Source organism: Salvelinus sp. IW2-2015, linkage group LG18 (assembly GCF_002910315.2).
Source record: "Salvelinus sp. IW2-2015 linkage group LG18, ASM291031v2, whole genome shotgun sequence".
Lineage (NCBI taxonomy): Eukaryota > Metazoa > Chordata > Actinopteri > Salmoniformes > Salmonidae > Salvelinus > Salvelinus sp. IW2-2015.
Window position 1 is genome coordinate 18,964,044 of NC_036858.1, and position 14,748 is coordinate 18,978,791.

At 44.4% G+C, this 14,748-nt stretch overlaps 1 protein-coding gene across 1 annotated transcript in view; it reads right to left on the reverse strand.

Annotated features, from left to right (window-relative positions):
• LOC111978719 (RUN domain-containing protein 3A) overlaps positions 1–14,748 on the reverse strand; it is a 45,574-nt gene that overhangs the window by 12,616 nt on the left and 18,210 nt on the right. Inside the window, exons 7-8 of the mRNA XM_024008941.2 lie at positions 5,458–5,623; positions 4,701–4,858 (exon numbers count right to left, since the gene is read on the reverse strand). Coding sequence (XP_023864709.1) covers positions 4,701–4,858; positions 5,458–5,623 — 324 coding nt within the window. The remainder of the gene's footprint in view (positions 1–4,700; positions 4,859–5,457; positions 5,624–14,748) is intronic.

Here is a 14,748-nt window from a genome sequence, read left to right on the forward strand (position 1 = left end):
GTATGTCTTTTTGGGGGTTTTTTTTGTTGGGCTTTTGTTGTTGTTGTCTTTTGTTGACGGGAGTAGTACAACAGCGTTGTACAAGATTTCAGTTTCTTTGGCAATTTCTCAAATGAAATAGCCTTCATTTTCTCAGAACAAGCATAGTCTGACTTTCATCAGAGAGGTCTTTGTTTCTAGCCGTTTTGAGCCTGTAAGAACCCACAATGCTGATGCTCCAGATACTCAACTATCTAAAGAGGCCATTTTATTGCTTCTTATAATCAGAAACAACAGTTTTCAGCTGTGCTAATATAATTGCAAAAGGTTTTCTAAATGACCATTAGCCTTTTAAAATTTAAAACTGGATTAGCTAACACAATGTGCCATTGGAACACAGGAGTGATGGTGCTGATAATGGCCTCTGTACGCCTATGTAGAATTCCATTTTAGAACAATCTCCGTTTAGCTACAATAGTCATTACAACATTAACATGTCTACACTGTATTTCTGATCAATTTATGTTATTTTAATGGGACAAAAATGTGCTTTATCTTGAAAAACAAGGACTTTCTAAGTGACCCCAAACTTTTGAACTGTAGTATATACTTCCATAACGGTAGTGTATATACTTTGATAGAGTGGGGATGGACACAGGTGCCCCTGGACCTATGGCGCCCATGGCTCGGTCTCTGCATGCGAGAGAGGGTGATGTGCCCCCATGGGAGGGGTTAGCTGTCACACCCTGGCCTTAGTATTCTTTGTTTTCTTAATTATTTTAGTTAGGTCAGGGTGTGACATGGGAATGTATGTGTTTTTGTAGTGTCTAGGGTGTTGTAAGGTTTAGGGGGTTTATTAGAGTAGTTGGGTTTATGTTTAGTATAGTAGTCTAGCTGTGTCTATGTTGAACGTAAGTAGTTTGTGTGTGCACTTGCGTTTTGTAGCGTACAGGTCGTTTGTTGTTTTTGTATAGTTTGTATAAGTGTTTGTTTCATGTTCATCTTCGTCGTTATAAATAAAAGAAGATGGCTTATTTTCCACATGCTGCGTTTTGGTCCGTCTCTCCTCCACACGACGTGACAGAATTCCCACCAACATGGGACCAAGGCGCAGCGATAAATTCTAGGCAGAGTGGCTGGAAGCCCGAGAGGCTACCCAAAAAATTTATTGGGGGAGGGCACAGGGCTGTGGCTGGGTCAAGTGGGAAAAGAATTGGAGCCAGTTTCCCCGTGCTTACAACGAGGTGAGCAGTTGGCTAAACGAAATGGTAGTGGGAGTCGCGAAGAAATTGGTGGAGGAGTTATGAGCAGTTATTGGAGCGAAGGTGAAAGGAGGAGATTATGAGACATTAATTTGCAGAGTGTTGTAAATGGTGAGTAAGTCGCGAGCGAAGAGAGAGAGAGTTTGATATGGGGGCGAGCATACAACCAGGTAAGGTTGGAAGCCTTCATGTGCGATCTCCAGAGCCCTTGTACGCACTGTTCCTGTCTCCCCCGCTACTCGCCCTGTTGTCGTGTACCTGCTGTCCTCAGCCACAAAATTTTCAACCACCTACACACATATGATGACTGACATAAACGATTAGAACCATCCCAGCTAGTCTCCAACCTTGACATATTTGTATTGGAGAGTGTGTTTTGCTATTTAATTACTTCTGAATTTAGTCCTCCCCTTGATAACAAAGATACAGATCTCGGTATGGAAGCGAGCTCACTGGCCTGATTGTGTGTCCAGATCCGTCAGTCACCTGCGATTACTCACACATCAGGCCTTTATAGTGACGCCTTGAGAAGTCCAGTGTGCCCTGATGTCCTCCGCTTCCCCGCACTAGCCTGGAAGGGTGCGTTGTCCTTTAGCCCTATCAACTGTGGTACCTCCAGTTTCCGGGCACCACGCAGACCCCCCAGGGTCCTACAGTGCGTTTCAGACCGGTCAGAGTCTGCCGTTCTGCAAGCGGCGTGCCTGAACTTGTGGCACCTTGTCTAAGTCAAGTCAGCTGCTGTTGTGTTACTGAAACTTGCCCGTCTGGCCAAGGCGTGTCGCGGGGTAGATAACCCTAGCACGCCGTTCTGATACCAAGCGGACGCTAACCAGAATAGAAAGAGGAGTGGGAGGCCCCGGTGCACAACTGAGCAAAAGGACAAGTACATTAGAGTGTCTAGTCTGAGAAACAGACGCCTCACAAGTTCTCAACTGGCAGCTTCATTAAATAGTACCCGCAAAACACCAGTCTCAACGTCAACAGTGAAGAGGCGACTCTGGGATACTGGCCTTCTCGGCAGAGTTGCAAAGAAAAAGCCATATCTCAGACTGGCCAATAAAAAGAAAAGATTAAGATGGGCAAAAGAACACAGACACTGGACAGAGGAACTCTRCCGAGAAGGCCAGCCTCCCAGGCCACAAGCACCAATGAGGAACGACCTAAACACTGYCCCAATAAGGGTTATCTCATGGGCATGTACTTATTGGGCCAGTAGAGTTAGGCCCTGTCCAGAAGAAATCCTAACCCCTCCTCCCTAGGCATTTACACTTATGTAGATGAAACAACTTGATAGTGTAAGCAATAAGGAAATATATTTTATCGATCATAGTGATTCAGGAGTATCATTAAAACAGGTTAATATGCCCAACCAACATTAGACAMCTATACAGAAAGCCCTTAAATTGCTGAAATAAGTCAATCAAATCAATGATCAGAATAGTCATATTAACCGATACATGGACATGGTGTCATACCATAGCGGGAAAGATCGGAGTACCATGAACCAGGAGGTTGTGAGTTCAAATCCCAGGTGAAGAACAAGTTGAATAATAATTACTCTATAAACATGCACAATGTAATCAAGTGTGAAAACGTGTAAAAACACTGTATGTTAAAAGTATCCCTTGCCAATCGACAAAGCGATATGAATGTATCAGTCGTTCACCAATCCGTGCCTTGATTGGCTCAGTGACGTAATGTGTAGATTTTTTTGTGGGGGGACACAAATAGTCTTGCAATGTTCCCATGAAACATGTCTAGAACATTAATATATTATGTTCTGAGAACATGGCAACCATATTCTGTGTATGTTTACAAAAACCGAGAAATTCCATAATTTGGTGTGTCTCAGGTACCTCTCTAGAATGTCCCATAATTGTTCAATTGGGTTAAGATCTGGTGACTGAGATGGCCATGGCATACGGTTTACATCGTTTATGCTCATCAAACCCTTCAGCTTTGTATTTACTGCAGTTTACGTTGCCCTCTAAGAGGTTGAGTGGACCTAAACCATGCCAGGAAAATACACCCCACACAATAACAGAGCCGCCAGAACCCTACCCAGCTAACAATTCTAGGGAGAAAGAACATTTTTGTAATGTTACCCGTAATGTTCCCCTAAGGTTTTCCATTAGTTAGGGAAAATACTAAGAATGTGAGAGTATATACTGTGTCCGTAAAATGTATATAGGTTGAGAACTTTTGTGAAACGGCACAGTTAAAAATATATGGCAAATATACAGTTGAAGTCGGAAGTTTACATACGCCTTAGCCAAATACATTTAAACTCAGTTTTTCACAATTCTTGACATTTAATCCTAGTAAAAATTCCCTATGCAGTTGTGTAAATCTGAAACAACTTGATAGGTGTAAGCAAAAGGATGAATTCCACTTGAAGTAAATCTCACCCCTCTTAAAAGTACACTCAAGAAAATATTTTATTGATCATAGTGATTCAGGAGTATGATTAAAACCGGTTAATATGTCCTACCAAATTAGACAACTATACAGAAACCCAGCTAATCATTCTAGAGGGAGAGAGTTTTTGTAATGTTACCGTAATGTTCCCCTAATGTTTGAGTGTCCAGTTTTCTGTTAGTTAGTGGAACATTCTATCTATATTAGCAAAAACCTTCTGAGAACCTTTTTTAATCATGATTTGGCATTAGAGTTAGGAAAAAATGATCGTAATGTTATACACAACATACCCATAAATATTCCTGCAACAATCCCATGAAACGTGCCTAGAACACTAATATCTTACACTTAGAAAAAAGKGTTCTAATAGGGGTTTTCCACTTTTCCCCATATCATAACTCTTTTTGGTTCCAGGTGAAACRCTTTTTGGTTCAAGGTAGAACCATTTTGGGTTCCATGTTGAACTCTCTGTGGAAAGAGTTCTACATGAAACCCAAAGGGTTCTACTTGGAACCGAAAGGGTTCTACCTGGAACCAACAAGGGTTCTTCAAAGGGTTATCCTATGGGGACAGCCGAAGAACCCTTTTAGGTTCTARATAGCACCTTTTTTTCTAAGAGTGTATGTTCTGAGAATGTGGCAACCATGTTCTGTGTATGTTTTGTGGGACGTTGATGGAATATTCTCCTAACCAACAGAAAACTGGACACATTGTTCTTGCAACGTTCCTATGAAACGTGTCTAGAACATTAATATATAACATTCTGAGAACATGGTAACCAAGTTCTATTTGACATTAAGGGAATGGTCTCTTGGGAATATTCCTTGCACATCACAGGAAAAATTTTATGAAAATGTTAGTTAATGACCTAATGAGGTTCTTAGGGGAACGTTCTCTAAAGTTGTGGGAGTATTTGTTGTTAGCTGGGTACCTGTATGTGTCTCTGTAGTTGTGTGTATTGTGTGTGTATGTTTGTCTACATGTACGTCGCATGCATGCTCGTGTCTGCATGTGTGTGTGTGTGTGTGTGTAGCCACTCACAGCTGCTCCTGCAGCTCCAGCACGATGGCCTCCAGCTCCCTCTTCTCCTGCTGGCTCTGCTCCTCCAGCTCCACCAGCCTCGCGTTCAGCTCCTTGTTCTCCGTCTCCACGTTTGTCAACTGGGATTCCCGCAGACGCACCAGCTCCTCCAAATAGCCCTGGAGAGAAGCACACATCAGGGCTGTTTTTTAATGGAAGAAGACAGGCTGAAATGGAGTAAAATGGGGAGGTACTTGTCAAATAAGAAACTAGTTTTTTTTGTTTTGAAACGTTTTSCTACAGTGTGCCCTATGACCCAGCTACACATATCCAATGATGCCTTCCATCTACTTCTGTCTTATCAATGAGTCCTATGATTGACTACAGAGAGCAATTTGTGAGCCACATTATCTCTTGCAGATGAGGCATTTCAAGTTTTGGTTGGGCAGGAGCAACATCTTCATAAGAACAAACTGTGCAATAATTCAGCMCTGATCTCCGAGGTAACAGTCATTTGGGGCATGCCTGGGCACGTGTATACACCACAATATAGACCTAGTGTCTAGTGTGTGAGTATACACCAAGGGCTAGTGTACAAGGATAACCTATAACCTAGTGTACACCTTGGAGCAACCTACCCTATGGAGCAAGTGAGCTGGGAATAGTTATTACAGTACTTGAAGAAAGACACCCAACAACGACTATCTTGTCCCCTGTACTTGAGTGCCACTCATAGGCTTACTGTGGGGCTCTACAAAGATACAAAATGGCTACTCACTTTCTGAGCGTAGACAATCTTGAACCTCTGCTCCATCTTGCGGCACTTGTTGGCCCAGCTCTCCTCGTTGGTGACCAGTGGGACGTAGGGGTGCTCAGGGACACTGTCATCGCTGGTGCTGCTGTCGATGCTCCGACGGTCGTCGTCATCACTCAGGTAGTCATAGCTACACAGACAACAACACATGTCAATAATAGGCCTATTTAGGCTATGTAATAYTGGGCCAGTTTCCCAGACCCAGATTAAGCCTAGTCCTGAATTAAAAATCTTTCTCTATAGATGATCACCATTAAAAGCATGTTTTAGTGTTGGCCAACGCAGCCGTTTTTATATCAATATCAAATCATTTCTGGGTAACAATCAAGTATCTTACTGTTAATATTTATTTTCAATTAAAATGGTCAAAAATAAACAAAAATAGCTTCTTGRTAAAGAGCAATTTCTCAAGCAAGAAGGGTTGCTAAGACTGTCTAGCTGTGGTCTGAGTGGGGAGGGGAAAACTGAAAACTAGCTGTTATTGACAGAGAGGTTTGGAACTCTCTTTCTTACTGGGCTATTAACTCAATTTACCACCTGGTGATGTAGGCAGGCAGGCCAAAACTCCATCCCACCCAAACATGCTGAAATTTCAGGCGGTCATTTGAAACAGCTCTTACACTGTTCAACTTAATAAAAAAATAGTTTTCCTATCTCAAGGTTGAATAAAGAAATGAATAAAGTACAGTAAGTGCAAAATAAAGTAACATGGTTGATTGTAACTGGGTTGACGATTTCATCTTAAATCAGCCATAAATCCCCTTGTGACAGGGGGAATGGAAGCTTGTTGTCTGCAACAGGGAGGGGCAATTGAATGCAAAATAATAATAATCATTTTTTTTWAATTGTTAAAAACATTTCTAGCCTGTCCATCTATGGGTAACAGTGTTGACGTGTTATGGTCGACCCGCTCAGTTTTCCACCACGAAACACCAGAATATGGCCAAAAATAGTCGAACGAGCTCATCTGCTTTTGGGTMTTTCTATAAATAAAGGGGCCAATGTGTGACATCAGGGTCAACATTTTTAAATGTGATCTTCTTGCAGCTTCACATGTGTAGTGTGAGGAATAAGAGTCTAGATAGGTACAATGAGACCATAACTCTTACCAACAACAAAACATCTACATGTCGTTCAAAATGTCACATGAAACATGGACACTGCATGTTTCTCTGTTACTTTTGCCTAGTAGCCAGGTCTGTTTGTGCTTTAGTCAACTTTTCTATAATTTATAGCCATGGTAAAGATTGTAGAATAATGAAAACGATAAACAACAGAATTTCTATATTTTTTTAAATAGTTGATATAATAGAATAATAGAATACAATGGGTTTTGTCAACAAAATCATTGACAATAATAATAACCAATAATGAAATCAATAAACTCTTCAAGCTGTGTGTGTGTGTGTGTGTGTGTGTGTGTGTGCGCGCGTGCGTGCGTGCGTGCGTGCGTGCGTGCGTGCGTGCGTGCGTGCGTGCGTGCGAAAACTAGGAAAGAGGATGCAACAAATCAAGGCAATGCAATCGAGATTCTCCCAAGGAAGGAGGAAGCAAGTATTTGACAGCTATTAAAATGGTTTGACAGTGCCAGACTGACTGACTGACTGACTGAGCTACCATAATACCCATGGCCTGTCCAGAAACAACCCCTAGCCCCTACTTGCCAGAATCTAGACATGTGTAGATCTGAGAGGGATTGACTTGTGGTGACATGGTGAGAGCTCCACCTTACCCTCTGGTAGGCTTATTGGAATGTTGGTGGTATTGCTTACACCTATCCAATTCTCTCAGATCTCCACAAGTGTCTTGGGGTAGGGGCTAGGGGTTGATTCTRGACAGGACCCCACAACCCTTTGGGTGTGTGGTGGACCTACAGCACGACACTTGAGGCATTGGTTGAATGTTTAATTCCATTGGTATACGCACGCAGATTTGTGTAAGCTGGACACACCCACGGCACCGTATCAGGCTGATCAAACAGGTCAGGGTAGCTGGAGACCTGCTGTAAACAGTTAAAGGATATAATGTCTACTATTCACACCCGTGCTTCATTCCAGCGAGATAGATGTGCAACCACTGACTAACTATAGCTAGGGCATATCTCTAATCAAATCAGATCAAATCTTATTGGTCACATACACGTGTTTAGGAGATATTATTGTGGGTGTAGCGAAATGCTTGTGTTTCTAGCTCCAACAGTGAAGTAATATCTAGCCAGTAATATCTAACAATTTCACAACAATACACACAAAACAAACAAATCCAAGTAAATGAATATCCACACATCCAGAGAGAGCCATGTTTCCRTGAAACARAGAATGTTACAATCTCTGATGTCTCTCTGGAAGGCAACCCTTGCTCAAATTTCATCTACCTTGTTGTCAAGTGACTGGACAATGGCTAGTAGTGYACTCCGGAGCGGTGTGCGATGTGCACGTTTACAGAGCCTGGCCAGGTGGYCGCTTCGTCTGCCCCTTCTGCGGCATTGTTGTTTTGGATCGCCTACTGGAATTAGCTCCATTGTCCTGGGGGGTGGTCCGAACAGAGGATCCGCTTCGGGAAAGTCGTATTCCTGGCCGTAATGTTGGTAAGATGACGTTGCTCTTATATCCAATAGTTCTTCTCGGCTGTATGTAATAAGACTTAAGATTTCCTGGGGTAACAATGTAAAAAAACAAAATACTCCAGAGTTTCCTAAGAACTCAAAGCAACATCAACTGTTCCGAGGATACTGTGTGAATCAAGCCTTCATGGTCAAATTGCTGCAAAGAAACCACTTCTAAAGAACACATTAACAAGAAGAGACTTGCTTGGGCCAAGAAACCCGAGCAATGGACATTAGACCGGTGTAAATCTGTCCTTTGGTCTGATGAGTCCAAAATTTASATTTTAGGTTCCAACCGCCATGATTTTGTGAGACGCAGAGTAGATGAACGGATGATCTCAGCATGTATAGTTCCCACCGTGAAGCATGGAGGAGGAGGTGTGATGGTGTGGGGGTACTTTGCTGGTAACACTGTCAGTGATTTATTTAGAATTCAGGGCACAGTTAACCAGCATGGCTACCACAGCATTCTGCAGCGATACGCTATCCCATCTTAGTGGGACTATCATTTGTTTTTCAACAGGACAATGACCCAACACAGTTCCAGGCTGTGTARGGGCTATTTGACCAAGAAGGAGAGTGATGGAGTGCTGCATCAGATGACCTGGCCTCCACAATCACCCAACCTCAACCCAATTGAGATGGCTTGTGATGAGTTTGACCGCAGAGTGAAGGAAAAGCAGCTAACAAGTGCTCAGCATATATGGGAACTCCTTTAAGACTGTTGGAAAAGCATTCCAGGTGAAGCTGGTTGAGAGAATGCCAAGAGTGTGCAAAGCTGTCATCAAGGTATAGGGTGGCTAAAATATATTTAKATTTATTTAACACTTTTTTGGTTACTACATGATGCCCTTGTGTTATTTCATAGTGTTGATGTCTTCACTATTATTTTACAATGTAGAAAATAGTAAAAATAAAGAAAAACCCTTGAATGAGTAGGTGTGTCCAAACTTTTGACTGGCACTGTATATTATTTATTATACGTAAAGGAATGATTAAATTAAGAATAGTCTGATGGGTGACAATATTAGCCTATCCCTTGTGAATGATATACTGATATATATGATATATATATATATATATATATTAGGGAAGGGAAAGGGAAACAGGGATGCCTAGTCAGTTGTACAACTGAATGCCTTCAACTGAAATGTGTCTTCCGCATTTAACCCAACCCCTCCATGTCTTTCGGCGCCTGGGGAACAGTACTCAGGGGCAGAACGACAGATTTCTACCTTGTCAGCTCGGGGATTCGATCCAGCCACCATTCGGTTATCACTTGCGAATGATGCCTAGATTATGTGCAGTAAGGCAAGAAACAGCGTATGCCTTTTTTTAAATAACTTTTTCAAATCATAGTCGCACACCTTATGTAGCCTAGCCCATAGGCCTATATGTTTTGGTAAGGTTTGTTTCACAACTAAAGTGGCGAAATAACTTCTTAAAATTAAGCACATTCATTCTCTTTACAACCRGTGTAGAACCTAACTGTTTGGGGAAGATAATTTTCACCATAAAAATGCAACTTTATAATAAAGCATTACATGCATAATCACATTTGCGGTCACTTTTGAGAATGGGGTTTTCTTGCAAATGTATTGCTTTTGGAACTTTCGCATGTATGTGCGAAATAGGTGTGCGCACAGTTGCGCTTATAATGTGAAGAAATAGCCTAATAGTTTATCAACATTTTAAGCTAAACATTCTGATCTGTTGCATCAGCCTCTGTTGCATCAGCCTCACAGACTTCCGGGTTGGAGCGAGTGGTCGCATTTCGCACTTCGCTCCGCAGGTAGTATCACTTTTCATTACATTTCATTATAGTACAACGGTTTGATTTGTCTGATCTTAGCAATTTCTTCTTAGCTAGCTACATAGCCGTCTTTGTATCAAAGATAATTGTGTAGTTTAGCGTAATTATCGTAATTCGTCGTCCTAACGTAGTCAACACTGCTATCTGGCCAGCAGCTAGCCAGCTAGCCAACGTCCACCGTCTACCGAATAGCAGCACTGTAGAAACTATTACATTCAACGGAACGACTTGATTAGTGTAGTGTTAGCTAGCTACATAGTTGTCTTTGCATGTTCTTCCATATCCAGATAATTGTGTAGTTTAGATTTTCGAGGTTACCTAGCCAGTTACCGGAGGCTACCTAGCCACTACACTTTCAACTAATTCAACAACGGCAGCCACTGCTAGCTAGCTCTTAGCGCAGCACTGTATCATTTTAGTTCAATAAGATTTCTTGCAACGTAAGTTTAACTTTCTGAACATTCGAGACGTGTAGTCCACTTGTCATTCCAATCTCCTTTGCATTAGCGTAGCCTCTTCTGTAGCTGTCAACTATGTGTCTGTCTATCCTCTTCTCTCCTCTCTGCACAGACCATACAAACGTTTCACACCGCGTGGCCGCTGCCTGGTGGTCCCAGCGCGCACGACCCACGTGGAGTTCCAGGTCTCTCCGGCAGCCTCTGGAACTGCCAATCTGCGGCCAACAAGGCAGAGTTCATCTCAGCCTATGCTTCCCTCCAGTCCTCGACTTCTTGGCACTGACGGAAACATGGATTACCACAGATAACACTGCTACTCCTACTGCTCTCTCCTCGTCTGCCCACGTGTTTCGCACACCCCGAGAGCTTCTGGTCAGCGGGTGTGGTGGCACTGGGATCCTCATCTCTCCCAAGTGGAACATTCTCTCTTTCTCCCTGACCATCTGTCTATCGCCTCCTTTGAATTCCATGCTGTCACAGTTACCAGCCCTTTCAAGCTTAAACATCCTTATCATTTTATCGCCCCCAGGTTTCCCTTGGAGAGTTCATCAATGAGCTTGACGCCTTGATAAGCTCCTTTCCTGAGGATGGCTCACCTCTCACAGTTCTGGGTGACTTTAACCTCCCCACGTCTACCTTTGACTCATTCCTCTCTGCCTCCTTCTTTCCACTCTCTTCCTCTTTTGACCCTCACCCTCTTTCAACTCCCCCTTACCTCACAAAGGCAGGCAATACGCTTGACCTCATCTTTACTAGATGCTGTTCTTCCACTAATCTCATTGCAACTCCCTCCAAGTCGACCACTACCTTGTATCCTTTTCCCTCTCGCTCATCATCCAACACTCCCACACTGCCCCTTAGTCGGATGGTATCGCGCCGTCCCAACCTCGCTCTCTCTCCCGCTACTCTCTCCTCTTCCATCCTATTCTGCTTCCCTCTGGCTCAAACATCTCCAGCCTATCTTTCCTGTATTTGCCTCCAAACCTACCTCTCCTCCTGCCTTGCATCCTTTGACTCTCTGATGTCCTTATCTCCAGGCGGTCGGTCGTCCCCTTCTGCCGTGGTCACGACTCAGCGAGCTCACAGACAGGGCTCCGGGCAGCCGAGGGAAATGGAGGAAAACCGCCTCCCTGCGGACCTGTCATCCCACTCTCTCTCTCTCTTACGATTCTCTCTTCTGTCTCTGCTGCTAAAAGCACATTTCTACACTCTAAATCTAAGCATCTGCCTCTAACCCTAGGAAGCTCTTTGCCACTCTCCTCCCTCCTGAATCCTCCTCCCCCCTTGAGCTTCCTTTTGTTGGACCCTCCTCCTCTCGCGGATGACTTCGTCAACGATGTTTGAAAAGAAGGTCGACGACATTCTCGATCCTCGTTGCTAAGTCTCAAACGACACCGTGGTTCTGCTCCACTGCCTACCCGGGCTTTTGACCTCTTTCTCTCCCTCTGCTCCCAATGAATCTCAGAGTTCTTGTGACGGCGCGGTCCGCCAACAACCTGCCGCTTGACCTGATCGCCTTCCTTCGTTCCAGACCATTCCGGAGACCTTCTCCCTACCTCACTCGCTATCACCTCTCCTGACCGCTGGCTTAGCGTCCTCGCCTCAGAGGAGCGAGAGTTGCACCCCTTTGTAAAAACCTACACTCGATCCCCTGAGTCACAACTAAGACAGTTCCCTTCTTTCTTTTCCTCTCAAACTCTTGAACGTCCGTCCTTGCGCAGCTTCCCTGCTATTCTTCAGAATGACCTTCTTGATCCAATCAGTCAGGTTCAAGACTCAGTCTTACTGAACTTGCTCTTCTCTGTTGTCAACGGAGGCCCGGCACTGCTATAAGCTAACCTGCTCTCCTCATAGCTCGTCATCCTTCTAGACCTATGCGTCTGCCTTTGATACTGTGACCATACAGATCTCCTCTCCACCTCTCCGAAGTTGGGTCATCTCCGGCGCGGCCCTGCGCGTTGGAGTGCGTCCTAATCTGACAGGTCGCTCGCTTTACCGAGTGGCGTGGCGAGAGATCTGTCTCCGCACCACGTGCTCTCACAACTGGGTGTCCCCACAGGGGCTCTGTCTAGGCCTCTCCTATTCGTCGCTATATCACCAATCATTGGCTCTGTCATATCCTCACATGGTCTCCTTCTATCATTGCTATGCGAACGACACACAATTAATCTTCTCCTTCCCCCTTCTGATAACCAGGTGCGAATCGCATCTCTGCATGTCTGGAGAACATATCAGTGTGGATGACGGATCACCACCGTCAAGCTGAACTGGCAAGACGGAGCCGCTCTTCTCCCTGGGAAGGACTGCCGTTCATGCATCTTGCATAACGGTTGACAACCCATTGGTCGCTCCCAGAGCGTGAGAATGTTGGCAGTGATCCTTGGACGACACCTCCTGTCGTTCTCAACAACTCAAGGCGTGCCCGTTCCATGCTAGGTTCATGCTCTACAGAATTCGAGAGTAACGACCTGCCGTCAACAAGGAAGCGGCAAGTCCTAATACGGACTTGTCATCTCCCGTCTGGATTCTGCAATCGTCGTTGGCTTGGGCGTCCTGCTGTGCGATTAAACCGCTACAACTCAGCCAGACGCCGCAGCCCGTCGTGTTCACACCTTACCAAGTTTCTCACTCACGCCACTCCGTCCGATCCTTCCACTGGCTCCAGTTGAAGCTCGCATACCGCACAAGACAATGGTGCTTGCCTACGGCGTCAGGGGAAGGCACCTCCGTACTTCAGGCTCCTGACAGGGCCCTAAGCCCAAACAAGAGGTCACTGCAGTTCATCCACCTCCTGGCACTGCTCGCTCCCTACCTCTGGGAAGTACAGCTCCGCTCAGCCCAGTCAAAACTGTTCGCTGCTCTGGCACCCCAATGGTGGAACAAACCCCACGACGCCAGGTCAGCGGAATCAATCACCACCTTCCGGAGACACCTGAAACCCCACCTCTTTAAGGAATACCTAGGATAGGATAAAGTAATCCTTCTAACCACCCCCCCCCCCTTAGAGTTAGATGCACTATTGTAAAGTGGTTGTTCCACTGGACATCATAAGGTGAATGCACCAACTTGTAAGTCGCTCTGGATAAGAGCGTCTGCTAAATGACTTAAATGTAAATGTAATTGCTTTAAAATAATTATTTTTGATGCGAGTGGTTGTATTAATTTGGGATCTACCGCGTCCCACAAGTGTCCCAGATTGTGTTTGGAATATTTATTTCTCGCACAGAAGGACAAGTTCACCTATAGAATAGGTCAACTTTTGTACTATGGGGGATAGTAGATTGACATAGGCTAGTGCTTTTGCTGTTCATTAGGCCTACTCATCTTGTTGGCTGACGAAAAGTAATTGTGGACAGTTCTTCTTACATCTTCAATATGAGCCTCAGAATTCGATAAGAAGGATGCACACAGTTGTGTTCCCGATGTGTCTGTCTTCACTTGTAGCCTACTTCGGTGTGGAGATGTCTGTGAGAAGGACCTGATCACGTGATGGGCAATGGCTCATAGGAATTGAGATACAGTGCATTCGGAAAGTATTCAGACACATTTACTTTCCCCCATTTTGTTACGTTACAGCCTTATTCTAAAATGTATTCAATAGTTTTTTCGCCTCATCAATCTACACCCAATACCTCATAATGACAAAGCAAAAACAGGTTTTTAGAAATGTTTTCAAATGTATTAAAAACAAAAAACKGAAATATCACATTTCCATAAGTATTCAGACCCTTTACTCAGTACTCAGTCCCGTGTGGCTCAGTTGGTAGAGCATGGCGCTTGCAACGCCAGGGTTGTGGGTTCATTCCCCACGGGGGGACCAGGATGAATATGTATGAACTTTCCAATTTGTAAGTCGCTCTGGATAAGAGCGTCTGCTAAATGACTTAAATGTAAATGTACTTTGTTGAAGCACCTTTAAAAGCCTTGAGTCTTCTTGGGAATGGCGCTACAAGCTTGGCACACCTGTATTTGGGGAGTGGTTCCCCATGTCTTTCTTACTGCATATCCTCTCAAGCTCTGTCAGGTTGGGTTTGGGGAGGGTCGCTGCACAACTATTTTCAGGTCTCTCCAGAAGAAGTTGCGATCGGGTTCAAGTTCCAGGCTCTGGCTGACCACTCAAGGATATTCAGAGACTTGTTGTCACGTTTCCTGACCTGTTTTCTGTTGTGTTTTGTATTATTTAGTTGGTCAGGGCGTAGTTGGGGTGGTTTGTCTGTGTCATTTTTCTATGTGGGGATGTTTGTGTGTCGGCGGGATGATGATTCTCAATCAGAGGCAGCTGTGATCGTTGTTCCCTGATTGAGAATCATACTTAGGCAGGCCGGGTTCCACGTGGTTGGTGTGTGTTTGTGATCTTTGTGTCCTCGTGTCAGTGTTTC